The sequence below is a fragment of the Nesoenas mayeri genome (genome assembly GCF_963082525.1).
Source record: "Nesoenas mayeri genome assembly, chromosome: 1".
NCBI lineage: Eukaryota > Metazoa > Chordata > Aves > Columbiformes > Columbidae > Nesoenas > Nesoenas mayeri.
In genome coordinates, this window is record NC_137541.1 from 33,095,358 (window position 1) to 33,113,703 (window position 18,346).

Below are 18,346 nucleotides of genomic sequence, written 5' to 3' on the forward strand. Positions count from 1 at the left end.
AACTCACATGTAAATTTTCACTTAGGTTTTATCAGAGATCCATGTTTATATTTGTTCTTACGAAAAATGAATTGACCAAAATGAAAGTGTCTTTTTGCAGCATAAGGAGAATGTGCTAATTTTCAGTAGTGCAAAAAAAAAAAGGCAAGCTAAACCGGTCTCTTTGCAGTGTCTTTAGCTGTTACACAGTTTGAATTTCTAGTATAGGTTTGCTAAGGATTTGGCTGAAATAGAAAATGGTATGGCTGTGTCTCTGGAATAAATATTATCTGTGGTTGGTTATTTCCTGGGCATGTGGCTGACAAGAATTTTCAGTTGTGTCTCAAAGAGCTATCAGACTTCCAGTTTTTTGCGAAGAGGAGAGTAATAATGTGAACTATTTAATTTGTATTGGATTAGCTGTTCTGTCATGATAATAGAGAAAAAAAAAAAGAATATTTACTGTACTTATAGTTTCTTTTTGTACACTGTCACTCATATCACTGTCATTAGTAGTTCGTACATTTTCCATTAACTATACAAACAGAAATGCTGCCAGCTGGTTATGCCATTCAGTACAGATTTGCAGATCAAAATAACTTGGTTTAATGTCTGCTTCTATGGAAATTGGCTCATTTTCCTGTCCATAGGATGCCCTTGCTTTCTTCAAAATTACAGGAATGTGGGAGAAAAGGACTTCATTAGTTTTGATCTTGTTGAACAATATAATTCGTTCGCTAATTGCATTAATCATTACATATGGCTATTTATGAGTCATGTCTGTCATGGTAATGCTGAATACTGACTTATAATAGAACCAACTTTATAGTACTCTGTTCAGATATAGTGCACATCATAGTTTGGTTTAAGACTCTTAAGGATCTTTACCACTCTTCTAATATAAATGTATTGGACTACAACCAGTACCAAAATCATTCTGGCCAGCTCTTTTTTTTTATCACAGTTCCCGAACAGCTGCAGTAGCCATTGTTTTGCTGGAAAAGCAGATATTAAGTATTTCCAATATTAAGTCTATTTCTAGGAGTATCTTTAAGACATCTAGACATATTAAGATGTAGTCAAATTCTCATAAACTCAGTTTGAGATTTAATGAGGTTAGGCCCCGTATAATGTCATATTTTCTGCCTCCCATTTTGAGCGTCTTCTTTATATGATAAGCAGCTTTTTTATCTCTGACTTTTTGAAAGGCTGCACTGTTTTCACTTGAGCATCTGCATTGTTTTGTCCTCTCTGCAGTACCTAGTGTATGCTGAATGTCTTGCGGAAGAAATAGGAGAGCATGATTCTTTTTGTGGACTGTGTGAAATAAATGCAACCCAATGGAGAAAAAAAAGGGAGAGACGAGGAACATTAGCTATGGCAAATTATGTAGCTGCCGAAGCTCTTAGTCTGTGTGATTTCCTGTTTGCTTGTCATCCTAAAATTTTATTTTTAACTAAAGCTTGTATTTCAGAGAAGTGAGAAGGGGATAGAGGAAGAAAATTTGTAATAAAATTAGAACCCAACAGGAAGGCTAGAAAAGGAGATGTATAGGACAGAAGAGGGAGGAGAGTATTGCTTGTGCAACTACAGCAGGATTACTTGTCATGAACTGCAGAGAGGAAAAAGGGAAGACACTTAAACTGGAGGCCAAACAAACAGGGAAGGGAATGGCAATGTGATAACTAAAGCAAGAAGAGTGAAACAATTCTTAAGGGAATATAAAAGCTAAGAGAAGATTTCAAGCTATGAATGGTAGTTTGAAATGGGCTGGTACTATATGCTTTGGCGGGAAAAAAGTTGATTTAAATGGCCTACTAAAATAATTAAAGTTATTGTTGTTTATGGGACAGCCCATATAGTGCTATCAAAATCCAGTTAGAGAAGCCCAGATATGTGTGTAGAATCTATGATTGTTCTATGTTAATTGTATACCTTAGCAGAACTGTTTGGAAAAAAATATATATATATCTATATACTGACTTTAAAGATTTTTATTTTTTTATTTTTATACAAAAATTAGGTTATGGGCATATGGGTAAGAACATATGTCTTTTTATATCCATCTGTGTTTTGTGAGTCTGTTAAATGTAGTCTGTGAGGAGACAGAACTGGCACTTGACTTTCTTGGTGTCTTTTTATTTCTGTGGTCCCTGCTCCTGAATTATTGCTTTCCTGAGGTATTGCACTGGGCTGGTGGATGAAAAAGAAATGAGCAATTACCTACCTGTACATTTTATTTTCCACTCTTTTTTACTCCTCTTCAGACACCTCCAAAACATCTGTTGAACATAACTATGTTGGTTTGTCCCAGTTGGTGTGTGTTTTTAAGGAATGTTCTGATACCACCCCAAGTTCCTAGAAGTGAGCAAATCTGATTTAAATTGCCTTATCTGGCTTTTAAAGTAATTACTTCCCTGCTCATCACTGTCATCCCCTCATAAACAGCACACTTCCATTTCTCTTAAGGCCACTCACTTGAAACATGCTTGGGTGGAAATTTAGATGGCAAAAGCTGTGTGAGTGTTGCCTTAACTATTTGCTTCTGCTCTGTGTTGGTTGGGAAGCTGAGAATTACCATGCACCAGAAAGCAGGTGTGTGGCCCCAGGAGGTGTAATTCATTCCTAGCCACAGAGCAAATGAGTTTCTCAGCTGGAAGTACCGAAATACAGAATCTCGGTGCTTTTACTGCTTCTCACTTGTGAAGCACACTGTTGCAAGGAGACTTAAACCTCAGTAATCTAACAACCAGAAATGAACATCTTTTTTAGTGCCTACATATCCACCTGACCCCTTTCCTCATACTCAAATCCTGCTGTAATTAATTTTCAGCTTATAAGCTACCTTTTTATATAGGTTCATTATTGAGAAGAAGCTAAACATAAAATTTTCAGTAGCACTGGAGTGTAAATCCTATGATGCTTTAAAAAATATTTTACTAATAACTAACTGTTTAACATTGAGCTGAATGTATTTACTGTGGGTGTGCAAATATTAATGGTGGGTGAAAAAAATGCAACCTGATGCTTTTAAACTGCATATGGCTTCATCCATCAATAGGGCCCCCATCACACTGGGATGCGGCATTTTCTCTTGTTGATGGTACAGTAGGCCTTTTAAATAAAACAAGCAGGTTTTATGCTAAAATAGAGTTAACCATTAATACATAAGGGAATGGCACCGTTGGTTCTGTGAAATGGAGGTGTGGAGGCTCTTTCTGGCCCCAAGGCATAGGGTATATTACTGCTACCACCCAGGGAGCATGGATTCCCAAATGAGGAGCTCTTGTGCGTAAAAATGAATTAGTATATTTTGTAAACAGTCCATTCTAGTTATCAGAAAACTTAGCTTTACTCTTAGTTTTCATTACTATTCTGGAGTCCCTGCTCCCCCTTTCCTTGTCCCTCCACCCCCAATGTCTCAATCTAAAGTCACTCAGTCTGGTGGTAAAATCTCCTGCTTACTACAAGTAGGCTGTAGTATTTGTTCCATAAGTAGACTGTACAGGTATTAAGGGTTTATATTTATGTTGCTAAAGAGTTTAGTGCAAATCATACAGTTGGGGAAAGATTAGTCACATCCATGCAGAAATACATCCAAGAGAGCAGGATCTGAAGAGGACCATCTGTATTGTTTTATATTTCACCTATAACATCAATGTGTACAGTAGTAAAGGATATTATTTTTAGAGTCTGTACATAAATCCAGCTGTTAAATTTTTGCTTGAATTCAAACACTGTCTTGTTTTGCAATGCTTTACTGTATTATTTCTTTTATATAGATTTCTTATTTGTATGCTTGACTTTGTAATTCTGTAAAGACTGCTCTCAAAGTATTTTCCTTCCAAATGAATTAGGTGAGTGATCAAAGAGCTGCCTCCAAAGTAAGCGTTGTGGATGCAGTTCAAGGAACATAATGTAAGAGAATGTAAGAGTAGTATAGCCAGCATTGCTAGCGTTGGCTGCTCATCACGTTTATCTTTGTTGCAACATATTCTGGTTTTCATTAGCCCAGGGAGCAAGATGGAAAATTATTCTTTAAAGCATCCTCCTCTGTATTTTAATAGTCCATGCAGGCTCTTGATGAGGCTTGTTGCTATCTTGTATGTGGTTGATTCAAAGGTGTCATTTTTATCTTGAAGATAAGAGATTATTGTAGTTAAAGGTAACTGGTAAAGGTAAACTTAAGGTTAAAGACAATGTAACTGGACAAAAATAAGCTAAACAAATAATAATTTAAAAAGTTGTTTTCTGGGATGGAGTTTGCCTGAACCAGAACCTGCTATGATGGGAAGTCCATTGCTGGATTCCTGATAGTTCTTCATTGCTAAGCAGCTCCAGTTTAGCTGGGCTTGTTAGCTCTGATTCAACATTGGCCACGTCTCCATGTTGGACCTTGCCTTCAGCTCTGATACCAAGTACATTTCTGGTAGAAGAAACATGGTGCAAGAAGAGCCTGTCTGGTTCCAGTCATGTCCAGTGGAGCTGGGCATGGTGCAGTCTGCATGCGAGAACAAAACTGACCTGGACAGCAGAACAATTGCAGTGGTACAGCACTAAAGCTGAGCTAATGCAGACCACGGCTCGTGCTGTGTTTGGGGTGTCTTTAATTTGTGTTTCAGGTAAAGAGCCCACACATAATGGAACAGTGACTGTGGTTGTTACTGCTGCTTCCTTCAGTTTATGGTCAGTCAGGTTTTATCTCTGAGCTAAAGTGTTGGTGGCCAGCAACCCACATAACTTGGCTGACTTTGCACAGAGTATATTAAAGTTACAGAAATCCTAACTTTTGTCATTGAAACTTGAGTTTTTTGCATCTGTGCCCAGGCACGGCAAGCTAAGAGAGCTGCCTTGAGTCATGATCTTGCTGCCAAGACCCTAGTCATCAACAACAGGGAAAACAGAAAATCTCCCACAGTGTGAAGGAATTCAGAAATCAGATTCAGAACATGCTATTTTAGGGGTTGCCATCAGAAACTGGATTAAAGAATCAAGTTGTCAGAGAATGGCATTTCTGTGCCTGTTTTTAAACTTTCCTCAGACTGTCCTGCATCTGTTTACCTTTCATGCTGAAGTAACTTCTTCGTGCAGTGTATTAATTTTGGCTCCTTTAACACCATTTGTTCTGGGGGACACAAAAACATGTCAAGCGTGGTTACTGGTGGATCAGTTTATGTGGAATTAATTGTCATTTAGGGCAAACTTTAGGCCAGAGTAGCTTAGGTCATTTGAGACAGAAAATCACTGAATATAAATGCATTCTTTATATGCGTGTGTATATAATAAAATAATATATTTAGCTGATCTGCTTCTGTTAGTGTGTAGTTTATCAGATATTTTTATGTTTATATCCTGCATCATGACTCCTAAGTCCTTAAAATGGCACTCAGTGAACTTGTGAAATGGATTGTATTATTTGGCAATGCTGCTACTTGAGGTACCTTGCAGTCCCAAGAACCAGAGAGATCTGATTTGCAAAAGTGCTAAGTGTGGTGGCAATTACAAATCTTATAATGGAGAGGTCTAATCTGAATATAAAAAGATGCCATGAAATGCTTTCAAGTGTACTGGAGTACTGGGTGTTTGATTTCTTGAGGAACCTGGAATTGTTAAAACTTTTTGCCAGAGGAGGAAATTTTGTGAAATTTTTATGCGATGGAGAATTTTTTTTCAATGTTACTGTTCCTGGAAAAACTTTATTAGGAAGACTGAAGTTTCTATCATAGTTCCATACATTAAAGAAATAAGTGAGTTTACACCATCATTGCATATTGGTCCTGTAAACTAGGTAGCACATAGCAAGTATTCCTAAGTACATTTCTAGAAATGAGGAGTTTCATTTCTGAAAAACAAAGACTATACGTAATTTTAGTGATGTCCCATTTACCATGCATTACTAAAACGATACATGAAAATAGAGGAGGGAAAAAAGAAAACAAAAATTAGCAGTATTTCTGATCTCTTGAATGAAGAGAGGAAAGCTTTGAGATGTTTGAAAACTGAACTTCTGTTTCTAAAATAAAACCTAGGAAACAGATAACTTTGCTTTGTCTGTTGATTTTAAAATATAATCAGTACAGTTGATAGGCAAGCAATAAATTTGACTTAAAAATGCATCGAAGTTGTAAGTGCTTAATGCTACAAGTTAGAGCAAAACTACTTTGCAGTCCTGCAGCAATTAGAGAATTCTAAACAACAATTATTTTTCACATTTCTTTTCAGTTTACCAGCTTTTTTTTCCCTCACAAAAAAAAAAAAAAGTAGAAATAGGAGAGGAAACTGGATTTTAACTTTTTGTCCTGAAAATTCTTTCCCTTTCTGTGCTCTTTCATTTTCAGCATGTAACATTTTGTTATGTATCTCAGATCTCCTTGTTTAAAATAAACAGTGTTTTAATGAGATAGTATTAAAACCTTTGAATACCATGAGGAGAGCTTGCCAGAAAAACCCTTGAGAAAATTCATAATTCTGGGTTAATTGCAGGGTTTGCTTAGAATGGAGTAAATAATATGTGAGCCATACATTGATGAGAATTAAATGAAATACTGAATTAATTCAGTAAACTCACTCTCTCTCCAGCACACTGAATGAGATAGAAGTTCTATAGGGACAAAACGTCACATAAAGACCATAATAATGTATTGATATCAGAATGCCAAGTGTAGATTGCAAAACAAGCTGTACTGCTGACACTCTATAATTTCATCCTCACTTTAAAAATGCCTTGTTAGAGGGGTGTTGATCTTAGAAAGATCCACTTGTGTTTACATTTTGTTAAAAGATACTTTGTGAAGATTCATTACCCAATCTGTAAAATATGTCAGAGGTCTTTTGAAGGAAATTGTTGCAGAATTCAAAGTAATTTTATTTATGATTAATGGACTGGAGTCCTTTCTTACAACTTTTGACACACGCAGGTCCCAGGTGTCATACAATAGTTGTGCTGTGTCCAAGAGTTTTGTAGAGTTTTGTCTTATTTTTATCAGAATTTATGCTTGAACATGGGAAGTGTTTTAGGTTTAATGAGACTTTTTTACAGTCCTTTTGGTCATGTTGTTAGTGTTGTACAATCTGTGACAGTAATTAACTTGTTACCTTGTGTGACTGTTGTCCACAATGCCAATAGAGAGCAGCAGACGTTAACATTAATATGCAAATGAAATGTTAGAAGTTGCACTTAACTGTTTCTTTAAAGTCTAGAGCTATTCAGTAGCTCTGTAAAGACATAACCAGAGTATTGTGTGCACCACTTGAAGGCGTTTCTTTTACAATATTCTTAAACACAGACTTGAAAGTAGTTTTGCTTGGTCTCTTGACAAAGAGTGTAACATTCCTTTCCTAACAGTAGGGAAGAAAAGGATGTTAGGTCTTCATTCCTAATAATATTTAGAAGCTTGATTTTTTTTATATTGTCATCATGTCTATGAATGTCTCGCTGTCCAGAGCCTTCCAGGAAAAAAGGAAGAGAAACAATATTCTGATACAAACAATGTTCCAAAATGGGGAGATCCAGTGTTCAGTATCTGTTGTTCAGAAAGATAAATAAAGTTGACATATTTTGGCTTTCATTATGTATTTGTTTAGGTCACTTGTAAGGCAATTTTTATTAACTGTTAAATTAAGTGTCTTGTAGTATTGCAATGGAGCAAGGAAAACATCTTTTTATTCTCTGAAATGTTTATATTTCACTGTACACACATTGTATGGCATCTTTAGGCATTCTGGGTGTGTAGTATTCTATATAAAGGTACACATGCTAGCTGATTTTACAAGAGTTCAAAGAATTATATCATTTGCCAAGTTTTCTAGAAAAAATGGTATGTTATAGTTTGAGCCTACTGGTCTTTGATAGTGTTTCTCTAGCATTTTTCAATTTACCTTTTCTTACATACTCTGTAACACAGCCTGACCTTTACTAATGCAACAGTTTAAGAATTCCACAGATGCAGCACATTGAACCGTTTGAGTTTTAAATGTATCAGTGCTCATTTTACTTCTGTTACGTCTGTTAGCAATATTTTCTCTTACATTTATATTTATAAGTATTCCCTGTGCTGATGATACTGCCACCCCTTGCTTTTGCATGTGTTCTTTCTTCTCTTACAGAACAAATAAAGCCTTTGCAAGATAATGCTAACCATTGCTCCACTAGTGTCCTTGAGAAATTAATTTGCAGTCATAATTCTGTATTTGAATTTGGGCTTAAGGTTTAGCCATTTGAATATTAGAAACTTCTGCATAAATACTACGGTGTAAAAGTTGTATGTCTCTTACTGTCTGTTAATGTTTATTCAGAGTTCGAACTGTTAAAATATGAAAACATGCGGATAGAAGTGTCAAACAAAAGATTTTTGAACAAACAATAAACTGTATGCCAAGTCTTGAAATAAGCCTTGTTTAAAACTGTGTTCTAACTTTTTCTGCAGAGCACACCTGCAACGTCGATACCAACAGTGCAAGTACAGGGCCAGCAGATCAATTTGCAGCCGCCTTCATACACTGCAGCAAGTCAGCATGCAGAGCAAATGAAAAAACCTGGACAGAACTTCATGTGTCTGTGGCAATCTTGTAAAAAGTAAATGGTTCCTTTATTTAACTACCTTTTACTAATATTTAACAGATGCTTGTATATAGAAGGTGATTCTATGAGTTCTATCCTGTTTTCTTAAGCTACCTTATACTTTATCCATGGGGAAAAGAAAAAGTGAAAACTCTTGAGGAAGTTGACATGGGGAAGCACAAGACATTTAACTGCTCTCAATTATATTTCAGAGCATAAAATGAATATTATGTGGCTTTCTTATGATATATTGATTTTTTCAGTAATAAATAAAATATTGCCATGTAGTTAAAAAAAATTCCTAGCTCCGAAGCTTGTTATCTGTGTTGCAAATACAGAAGTAGTTACTGTACTCCAGTTACAAATAATTTTCTTGTGTTTCCAGTTTTGCAAGAACAGGGTGTTGTACTTCTGAGTCATGGTCAAAGTCTAACTTAAATTATGACTAACTGTGGTAATTATGATACCATTTGTGTGCCACAGGACTCCATTTTCACAAAAGGAACTTAGCCTTAAGAATAGACAGCAATGATTAGACTTTTTTTTGATTTGTTGTTCTAGTCCTTGTAAGGCAGAGGAGTGAGCTAGCAGACTTATAGATGGAGGCTCCTAAAAACATGATATTACCCTTGCTATCTTGACATTGATTTTAAAAGTGACATAGGTTTGTGAATATGCCTAGTTTTCAGTGAAGAGTACACAAAGGTAGTTTTCAAATAGCCGTTTTGAAAACAGAGAAATTGCATGACATATAGGATGGGTGTGAAAAAGGGTGAGATTCTTCTTCGTTACAGGACTTGGCAGAAAGCTGGTGTGTAGACATTCAGAAAGTTGGGGTGAAATGATAGAGAAGTTAGAATGTTTGAAAGCGATGGTGAAAATGAGGCATTTGAGCAGAATTAGAGGAATACTTAAGGACAGTTAACCTGTAGACCGCTGAAGCTGCAAGTTCTTTTTCTTTCATTCCTTATAAACATAACTGAAAGGTCATTAAGTCAATGCAAGACATATGGATTTTTAGGTAACACTCTGGTACTGTAGATATCTGGGACTTTTAAAATTATTGCCCTTTTTTCACCTTCAAAGTGATTTTTATTTCTTTGGTAGGTAGCACTTCTGTATGTAAGAAATGCATATAAGGCTTTACTTACTTTTCACTTTATTCCTTAACTACTAATAAATATAACCATAGAGATGTGTTCTGCTGGCTGCACAACAGATGTGTAAGCACCTGTTTTGGTACGAGAGCTGGTTGTACAGAAGTAGAAATGAAAAGCTGGGGCAGTTTCTTACCAGAAGCCTCAGCAGTTTATACAATCTTGAAGTGTTTGCTGAACCACAGTTTTGAAGCATAAGTTAGTCACCAACTTTCTTCCGTGTCTGAAGTTATGTAGGATGAGTTGCGTAGACTTGAGTTGACATGTAACCATGGAACGAGCTGATGTCACACGTGAAGTAAGATGTGAATATGTGCAGTCAAATTTTGGGGTGGAAGGAGGAACTATACAATTATGATTACCTTACATTATCAGTCCTTTTGTCAGTCTGTCTTAAAATAGTATTTCAGCAAATTTTCCTGAGGTGGAAGTTAAGGGCTACATGGCTCATATTTTACAAGCTGATCTCTACATTTTATGTCAAAGATAGTGTATAATTTCTGTTGCTTTAGTTTCTCCTGTCATGACTTACCGTACTGGTTTTTGTTCATGGTTAAGTTTCATTATTTTCAAAAGCCTTCAGAGATTTTACTTTGATAGATTGTAGTTCATGTGACACACAGCTCTTGTTCCTTTGGTTTTTCTCACTTTTAAAATATTTCAGTCACAACCTAAAAACAGTTTAGATAAACATTACACTCGGCATTCTCTGTAGTAAAGAGAGAACCAAAATGTTAAGCAAGCATCTTCCTCAAATGCATGTTGTTTATCCATATTCTTCCAACAGCCTGGTTAAAAACAGGAATATAAAATCTCCCGTAGGCTTCTTGCTTCTAACAGACTTAAGGAAAAATCTGGAATTGCCACCTGTTATTTTAACTGTTATATTTGTAGCTCTCAATCTTAGCTGGTTTTAGTGTTTAAGCAGGAAACAAGAAGATTCTTTTGAGTGGGTCATTAGTCTACTCTGTGAACTTTACATTCACTACTTGGTTTCATTCCTCGTTGCTTAGCAGTCTTTTTCCTAGGTAATAAACAGGCAGATTCATCACAGTAGAATGATAGAGCAGTGAGTTTTTTCATGGTGTTCACAATTGTCCCTAAAGATATAACAGGAGACAAATTTGATACAGTCATTTGCACCAGTTTCTCTATGCATGTTCTTTAGTTCAATTGTCGCAACATATTAGCATTAAGTTTCCCTTCCAGGATGCATTGCAGAAGGCAGTGGAGGCCTTCATAACCATTTTATTAAGAATCTGAATAAATATAAATAAAATAGTATGTTCTTTTCCTCCCCACGATCTTGGCTGCTGCAGCCAGCAACATTCCACTGGTGTGGGCATGGCTTCTGCTGTTTCATTTTTTAAGAACTGAATTAAGAAACATTATACCCAGATTTTGAAATAAACTCCAACAGATTTAGTAGTGTTTGAAGACCACAACTAGATCAGGCCCAGTTATGCAAATAGTTGTAATGATTTGCCTCTCATAGATTTATTCAGGTTTAGTATCTGAAGTGGCAGTAGAACTGTAAAAGGTGTCAGTCAGGACACTGCTTTGCATTGAGGATGTAACAGAAAGTGGGTGTTTTCCTTTGAAGTTCATCTGTCTGCAAGTACTGCTAATTGTATCCAGCTTAATCTAAGAGCTGCTATTTTGTTTCAGGGTAGGCAGGAGCTGTCTGCTCTTGAATTGCTTTGTGTTTAAAAAGTAAATTGGAAATGCTATTGAATCTCCACTGCCTGTCAAGTCAGCTATTAGTTTAATGTTCTGTTCAGCAGCTGAACAGAATGATGGAGAAATTAAATGGGAAACAAGAGTGTAGAGTCAACTGACCATATTTTCAGTACTTAAGCTTTTCTTTATTACTATATTTAGGTGTTTCTTTGAGGAAAAATAGTTTTTCTTTGCAAAATGGCAGTAAATTTCAGTCTTCTTGGATCAGTGATTGAAGTATAACACTGAATTTACTATGCAATGAATGAACCAACATAGCTGAAATAGCTTTATTTTTCTTAAAGCCTTGCCATGTTGAATAAAATGTTTTAAACTACATTTTGAGTTTCACTTACAACATGAAATCTGTTTCATCCATGCCAGGAATATTCATAAACAGGTTTGTGCCAGGCTGAAGTTTACACACTGACTTTCCCCTTTATTGTGGAAAAATGTCTTCCTGTCCTCTGAAATACCAACTTTTGCTGTTGAGTCAATGTAGATGTGAACCATTTGATTTTCATTTGCTACTCTGGGCTATCTGGACCAATAGCAAGAGGCAGGTATTTCTGCTTCCCAGCCTCCCTTCAGTAAGGACTGAGTGGCATGGAAAAGATGAATTATTTTAAAGGGAGCAGTATTTATTGCCTATGCAGAAGGTACCTGCTGTATTACAGTAGGATTCAGTTTATAACTAAGACTTGTCTCTGGGTCACATTAGCTCTTTACAACCTGTATGGAGTTCAGGTAGCAGTATCTATACAGTTCAGCCTATGTATCGATTGCAAGTATGTCTGCATAATGGACAGGATTGAAATGAGTGGCAAGATGTGGAAGGAGGTAGGTGGATCAAAGCACCCACTGATCCGCTCTTCATGTGCTGAGTTCTGACTTGAGCTTGACAATGAACAGCTGCTGTGGGTTTAAGACTTTGCTTCACCTCCAGCTGCTTGCTCTAAGTCTTTGGTGGGAGATCATCTCCCCCTTGGCACTATCCAGCCCAGTGAGTTCAGTCAGACATCCAACACAAGTACTTTTCCTGTTGACTGAAGCTAAAATACTGACATGTGAAGCGGAGTGGCTGAGGTGGGTGCGTGTGTTTCCTCTTGGGTGAGACTGTGCCAGTGGCATCTCTCCAGCAAGTGTGTGAAGACAGCTGGTGGTCATGAGTTTCCAAACAGCAACAATTAGGTTTCTAGACCTCTTCTGTCTGAGCCTTAAGTGGGTGTTGATGAGCTGAGTTAGTGTATCAAAATTAATTTCAAGCAGCTAAGTCTTTTGTTTAGTTTGGCCATTTTTTCTCTCTTCAAGTGAGTGATTTAATCTGTAACACTTGAGATAATGTTCTAAGGTGTATCTAGACTAAAAACCCACAACTTTGAGTCATTCACTACTTATATTTAATACTGCTTTAAATATAGTCGTTCTGCATTAACATACAATATATGTTAAAATAACACATCTTTTGTCTGTGTGCCAATTTGAAAAGAACTGTTTAAGAACTGTTAACTCACTGGTATTTTGAGGTGGCGTTCACAGGGAATTGTTACTTTTCTACCCCTTTGAAATGGAAGAAAGCCCTTAGTGGACTGAACTCACTATAAGGTTATGTCACACCTGAGCTCTCACCAAACAGAACAGAGAGAAAACACAAAATACACTGCCAAGAGTATTACAGGGCCGGGCTTAGGAGAACTTAACCTTTTCTGTTGATGCAGAAACACTTCTTTTGCTGAAATACCTCATGTCCTGTACCATGGGGCTGTTGGCAGCCGAAGTGCTTAGCTTGGGGTTTTAGAAAATCGTTCCATTTGGTGAAACACTGGCACAGGTTCCCCAAAGAGGTGGTAGATGCCCCATCCCTGGAAACATCCAAGGCCAGGCTGGATGGGGCTCTGAGCAACCTGATCTAGTTGGAGATGTCCCTGCTCATTGCAGGGGGGTTGGACTAGGTGAGGACTTCTCCTTTGATTTTGACAAGTGTGCAGTATTGAGAGCAAATAGGATGAATGCTGTGCATCTCTTTTTCCCAATTAAAATTTAAATAAAGTCTACATATGACTGCTACTGAAGAAGGAGAACAGGAAAAGGAATACACGAAAACCAATTTTTTTAGCTGTTTATAGTTTACTACTCTATTTTGCTTGTATCACAAAGAATGGATCTGTCGAAATTAACATACATTATTTCTTCGGTAAAGTATAAATAGAAAGACTAAACCATGATATTTCAATAGGGTTTGGCAAAATCCTGTTGCCATTTATTGGTAGCTCACTGCTAATATTTGTACATATTTTTCCTTTTCAAATTTTATGACTTTTCATTTATCAATGCATGTCTAATTTCAGAAAATAAAAATGTTTGTGGTACTTGTGCTTTGCAATTATCTGGAAAAAAATAAAGAACCTTAAATTTCCCTCCCTTTCTTTTTGTAGGTGGTTTCAAACACCATCACAGGTTTTCTATCATGCAGCAACTGAACATGGAGGAAAAGATGTCTACCCAGGGCAGTGCTTATGGGAGGGATGTGAACCCTTCCAGCGGCAAAGGTTTTCCTTCATCACCCACTTACAGGTGCAGATTTTCTTTCACATATTACTTCAGAAAATAGTAGGAATTTCGTGGTAAGTTTTCACACACCTTTCTCACTGTCTTTTCTCTTTTCCTCAACAGGATAAGCACTGTTCCAGAGATGCTTTGCTTGCAGGATTAAAGCAAGATGAACAAGGACAAGCAGGAAGTCAGAAGCCTCCCAATAAGTAAGAGACCTCAGCCTCATTAGCGAGAGAGAAAATAAGAATTAGAAATTATTGGAAGAATTTGTGTATTTATAACTTGGCTTATCAGGTGAAATTATGCATATGTGGAGTCTGTAACAGTAATCAAATTTGAGATCCATTACAGTGAGACAAAACAGGCAAAAGAGTGAACAGATTCTGATTTGGGAGATGTGGTTGCAGTTATCATAAAAAGAATAGCTAATTCCTTAAGGTATAAGGGTCAGTACTCTGTGGTGAACATTGTTCTCAAACAGTCTCCTGATATTTCCCAACTGGACAGCATTTTAAAACTTCTATTGGAACAGGAAAGTGCTTGTAATCCAAATGGAAAGTTAGTTGTTGTGTAGAGTTCACCTGCTTCATAGAGCTGAGATGGGTTGTCCTGTAACTTGCTGTATTCCTTCCAGTTTTGTCATTTAAATTGGGGCTGATTTGATCCAGGGGCTCCTTTAAACAAGTGAACAAGATATATACCAGCTCCTCTGAGTCTTCTATTTTTGTGCTACCTGGAATCAGATTTGGCTCTCTTCTTTCCCAAAATTATTTCAGCTGTCTGGAATTGATACTGGAGAGTACAACCCCATTGCTGTGGGGTTGTGGTGATGGTTATGTTAATATTGGAATTATTCAGGCTTCAGTTACTTGTATAAGTGTATTAATACTCGGTCTTTGTTAATAACAAACTGGAATCTCTTTGTTGCAAGCTAAAGATGTAATTACATGGTCCTAGGCAGACTTTTGCAGTCTGTTCTGTGGCTTGTTAAATTATTACCAAGCTGCTGGAGGCAGCAAAGGCAGTTGGGTATGAAAGTTGAGAAATTTAGTTTGAGTCTCCTTTTTTTTTTTTTTTAATATAAACAAGCCTCTTAACACAGACTTATGGTTGCTTTATGGTGCCTTGTTTCATTATACTAAACATCATTCAGAGTTCTGAAAACCACAAAATGAAGAATGATGGTAATGTAGTCTTAAATACTTGGTAAGTGGTAAGCGTAGGGCTGATACCATCTATGCGCACGTTGTGATCTCAGCTCTGCCTTTTCAAAAGTGTTCCATCATGCAGACAACACATCCAGTAAATTCGTGTCCTCACAGGCTTCTTTAACATGGGCACAGGTGGTCATATTAGAAAAAGTATTAGTACATCCCTTCTTTTAAGGCAGAATTCCCTAATGAGGTCAGATTCAGAAAGTAGGAACTTACATGCATAAGCAGCTCTCACTGAAATATTGAGACTGCAATATCATATGATATGAAGGTTGTGATTTCAGAATGCAAGTTGAAATGAGAACATTCTGCTACTCGAAGTGGGATGATTTGGCTCTCCCTTCTATCCCTTGATGCTGCTCATGGCTGTGCACTGCTTACAGTGAGAGAACTAGCTTTAGTTGTTGTCTGATTGCATGGAAAATCAATTATGTTTAAAAACAACAACAACAACCCCCACAACAAAACTAATGAATCAAAGAAGTGAGTTTGCCAGATGTGTAAATACACTTCTAACCATTAGTTAGGCCAACTTTCTTCACTTAATCCCTCACCATGTAGTAAAACTACCCCTATACCCCAGAGAGTGCAGATAGAGTGAGTGTTACTGGTGCTGGCAGTGAGATCTGTTGAACACAGTGTAAAGAGCAAGGGCTCGTTCCCCTCAGCATCGTTTCTGTCTGTCATCACACCAGACACACTGGAAGAAATCTGTAATGGCTTTTGCTAGAACGAGGTAGACTAAGTTAAGCTGCATTACAAAGTTGGTGTTATATCTTAATTCTGTATCTCTTTACTTTTGAAGTTGTGTTATTTTAACTCTTCCTCTTCTGGCTTTCAGAAGTAGCTGAATATTACATTCTGGAAGGTCAGGTAGCAGTAGCAGTTAAATGTATGTTGGCTGTAGCTTTGTGCATTTGAATCTTTTTGGATTCACATTAGTTTTTTTTCCTTGTTGCCACTGAAGCAAAGGTGGTAGCATGAACTGCCAAAAATATTCTTCATGCACCATGGGAGTGGGGCAGGAGATAACTTTGCATCACAAGATAGTGTGGTTTGAAGTTAAGTTGATAATATCATTACAGAAATGTGAGAGATACTTGCCCACAGACATAAGTCATTCCACTTGATGTCTCAGAAACTTTTTATCAACTCTTTTTTTCCAAAACAAAAAGGAATACAATCTTTTAATATATTCCTAATTTATTGCAATTGTCCCCTTTTCAATATTTCTAGAATCAAGGCAATAGTACTTCAGCTTTCTAAAATGCAGTACGATAGCTGTTGAAGAGAGACATTTGGAACAGCCTCCATTGATGAATTCTTATTCTTCTTAATATAAGGAAAACAAAAATGTTCCAGAAGTTAAAAATTAAGATGACAGTTCCTTTATGTGGTACTCAGTCTCCTATCATTGCCCAACAGTTTCTTAATTCAGACCCTGCCCTTCTCCTTTTACTTCATAAAGGTTTTGAAACTCATTTCCATTCAGCGGAGGATGACACTATGAGCTAAGTTTTTAGGAGGCAGCCTGTCTGTTACTACTACTAATTTTCTGGCTTGTGGTTTAAAACCACTCACATGAACCCTTTTTCTAATTTGTAACTAGGTTTCCTTGTTAAAATTTCAGATTATGAAGAAAGTCTCTCTGAATAGAGAATTCAAGTTTTATTCTTAGAATATTCACTCACAGTGGAAGATGCGTAAATAATACTCTTACAGGCTAACTTTCATTTAAAAAAATGAAACATTTACATGTGATTTATGCTATCTTTGCAAGTAAGCACTGCTGTTTAGTTCTAGGATATTGGGATGTTCTAATCAGGTTCTACTAGAATGTTGAAAGACTTCATATTAGTATTTCTCAATATATTGAAGCATGGTGATGTTTTTCACCACTAATACTGTTAAACTTTCCTTTGAGATTACATTATGTGTCTTACTCATTAAGTGAAGTTGTATATTTATAGTTTCTAACTCTAATTACATGAGTCATTTCAAAGTTTTACATGAAACAGAGCTTTGACTTCAGTGTTAATACTGAAAATGGAGAATTTGCTTCCGCTGTGTTTGTTATTTGTACCAGCTTTGTAAAATACCACATTTAAATATTAATCTCAGTCTGAAAGCTGCAGTAACAGGTAATTGGTTTTACAAATGTTTGATCTGATTTAACAATTAGATGGTTTATGTCTTAGATCATAACTTAAATCATGTTACTTTATATTACTCCTCACTAACCACAGCTAATACTTATTTTGTGTCGTCTTAATGTCTTATGGTCCTGATCAACTGTGTCAAGTTTGAATAGCTCTATTTTAAGGACATTCTCTGGCCAAACCTCAGATTATATTTGCATAACTACTATCACAATTCCTGTTAAACCCTGTCTGAGAAAACATTCCTTTAAATAGGTACAATTCAGGAAGTGGCTCTGTCATTAGTACAATATATTACTTTTCCATCACAAATGTCACGGGTGATGAGCAATACTTCTTCAAAAGAAGTGGTTTTTTTCACATAAAATAAAGCCCATGACTCTTCTGAAGGCTTTTCAATAAGGTTTATCTCTGTGGAAACAAAAGGCAAATCACATCTCAGCACCGTCTATTAATGGACCTTTGTGTCTGTGTTCAGATAGGTTAAAAAATTGTCAAAATAAATTTTCAGAGATGTTAATCTTCTAGAAAGTGGTGCAAAGCTTACTTTTATTCATTCTTTCTTTCGTAATGTAGGCAGCCAGCTGCAGGGGGTACCGCCTCTACTCCCAGAGCACAGAAGGCCATTGTGAATCATCCGAGTGCTGCCCTAATGGCGCTAAGGAGGGGATCAAGAAACCTTGTCTTCAGAGATTTCACAGTTCGTATTGTTTGACTCAAGTATTAGATATTAATTGTTGACTGCTACTATGGGATTTTTACCTTTGATTTTTTTTTTCTTCCACAGGATGAGAAAGAGGGACCAATAACTAAACACATCCGATTAACAGCTGCCTTAATATTAAAAAATATTGGTAAATATTCAGAATGTGGTCGCAGGTAAGCATTATATGATTCTTCTGATCCCAGTGGGCAGTGTTGTTTCTGTTATTTTAAGTGTCAAACAATAGGTAGGTTTTACCTATCCTTTAAAAAAGAATATATAAGTTAATGGATAGTACAATT

General features: G+C 36.6%; 1 protein-coding gene across 3 annotated transcripts in view; it reads left to right on the forward strand.

Moving 5' to 3' along the window:
- The window catches only part of ARID2 (AT-rich interaction domain 2), a 102,664-nt gene that overhangs the window by 80,579 nt on the left and 3,739 nt on the right, over window positions 1-18,346 (forward strand). For all 3 annotated transcript variants that reach the window (XM_080340939.1, XM_080340938.1, XM_080340937.1), the window contains 5 exons: window positions 8,406-8,554; window positions 13,851-13,989; window positions 14,089-14,174; window positions 17,918-18,041; window positions 18,129-18,220. In XM_080340939.1, the coding sequence (XP_080197065.1) occupies window positions 8,406-8,554; window positions 13,851-13,989; window positions 14,089-14,174; window positions 17,918-18,041; window positions 18,129-18,220 (590 nt within the window). The remainder of the gene's footprint in view (window positions 1-8,405; window positions 8,555-13,850; window positions 13,990-14,088; window positions 14,175-17,917; window positions 18,042-18,128; window positions 18,221-18,346) is intronic.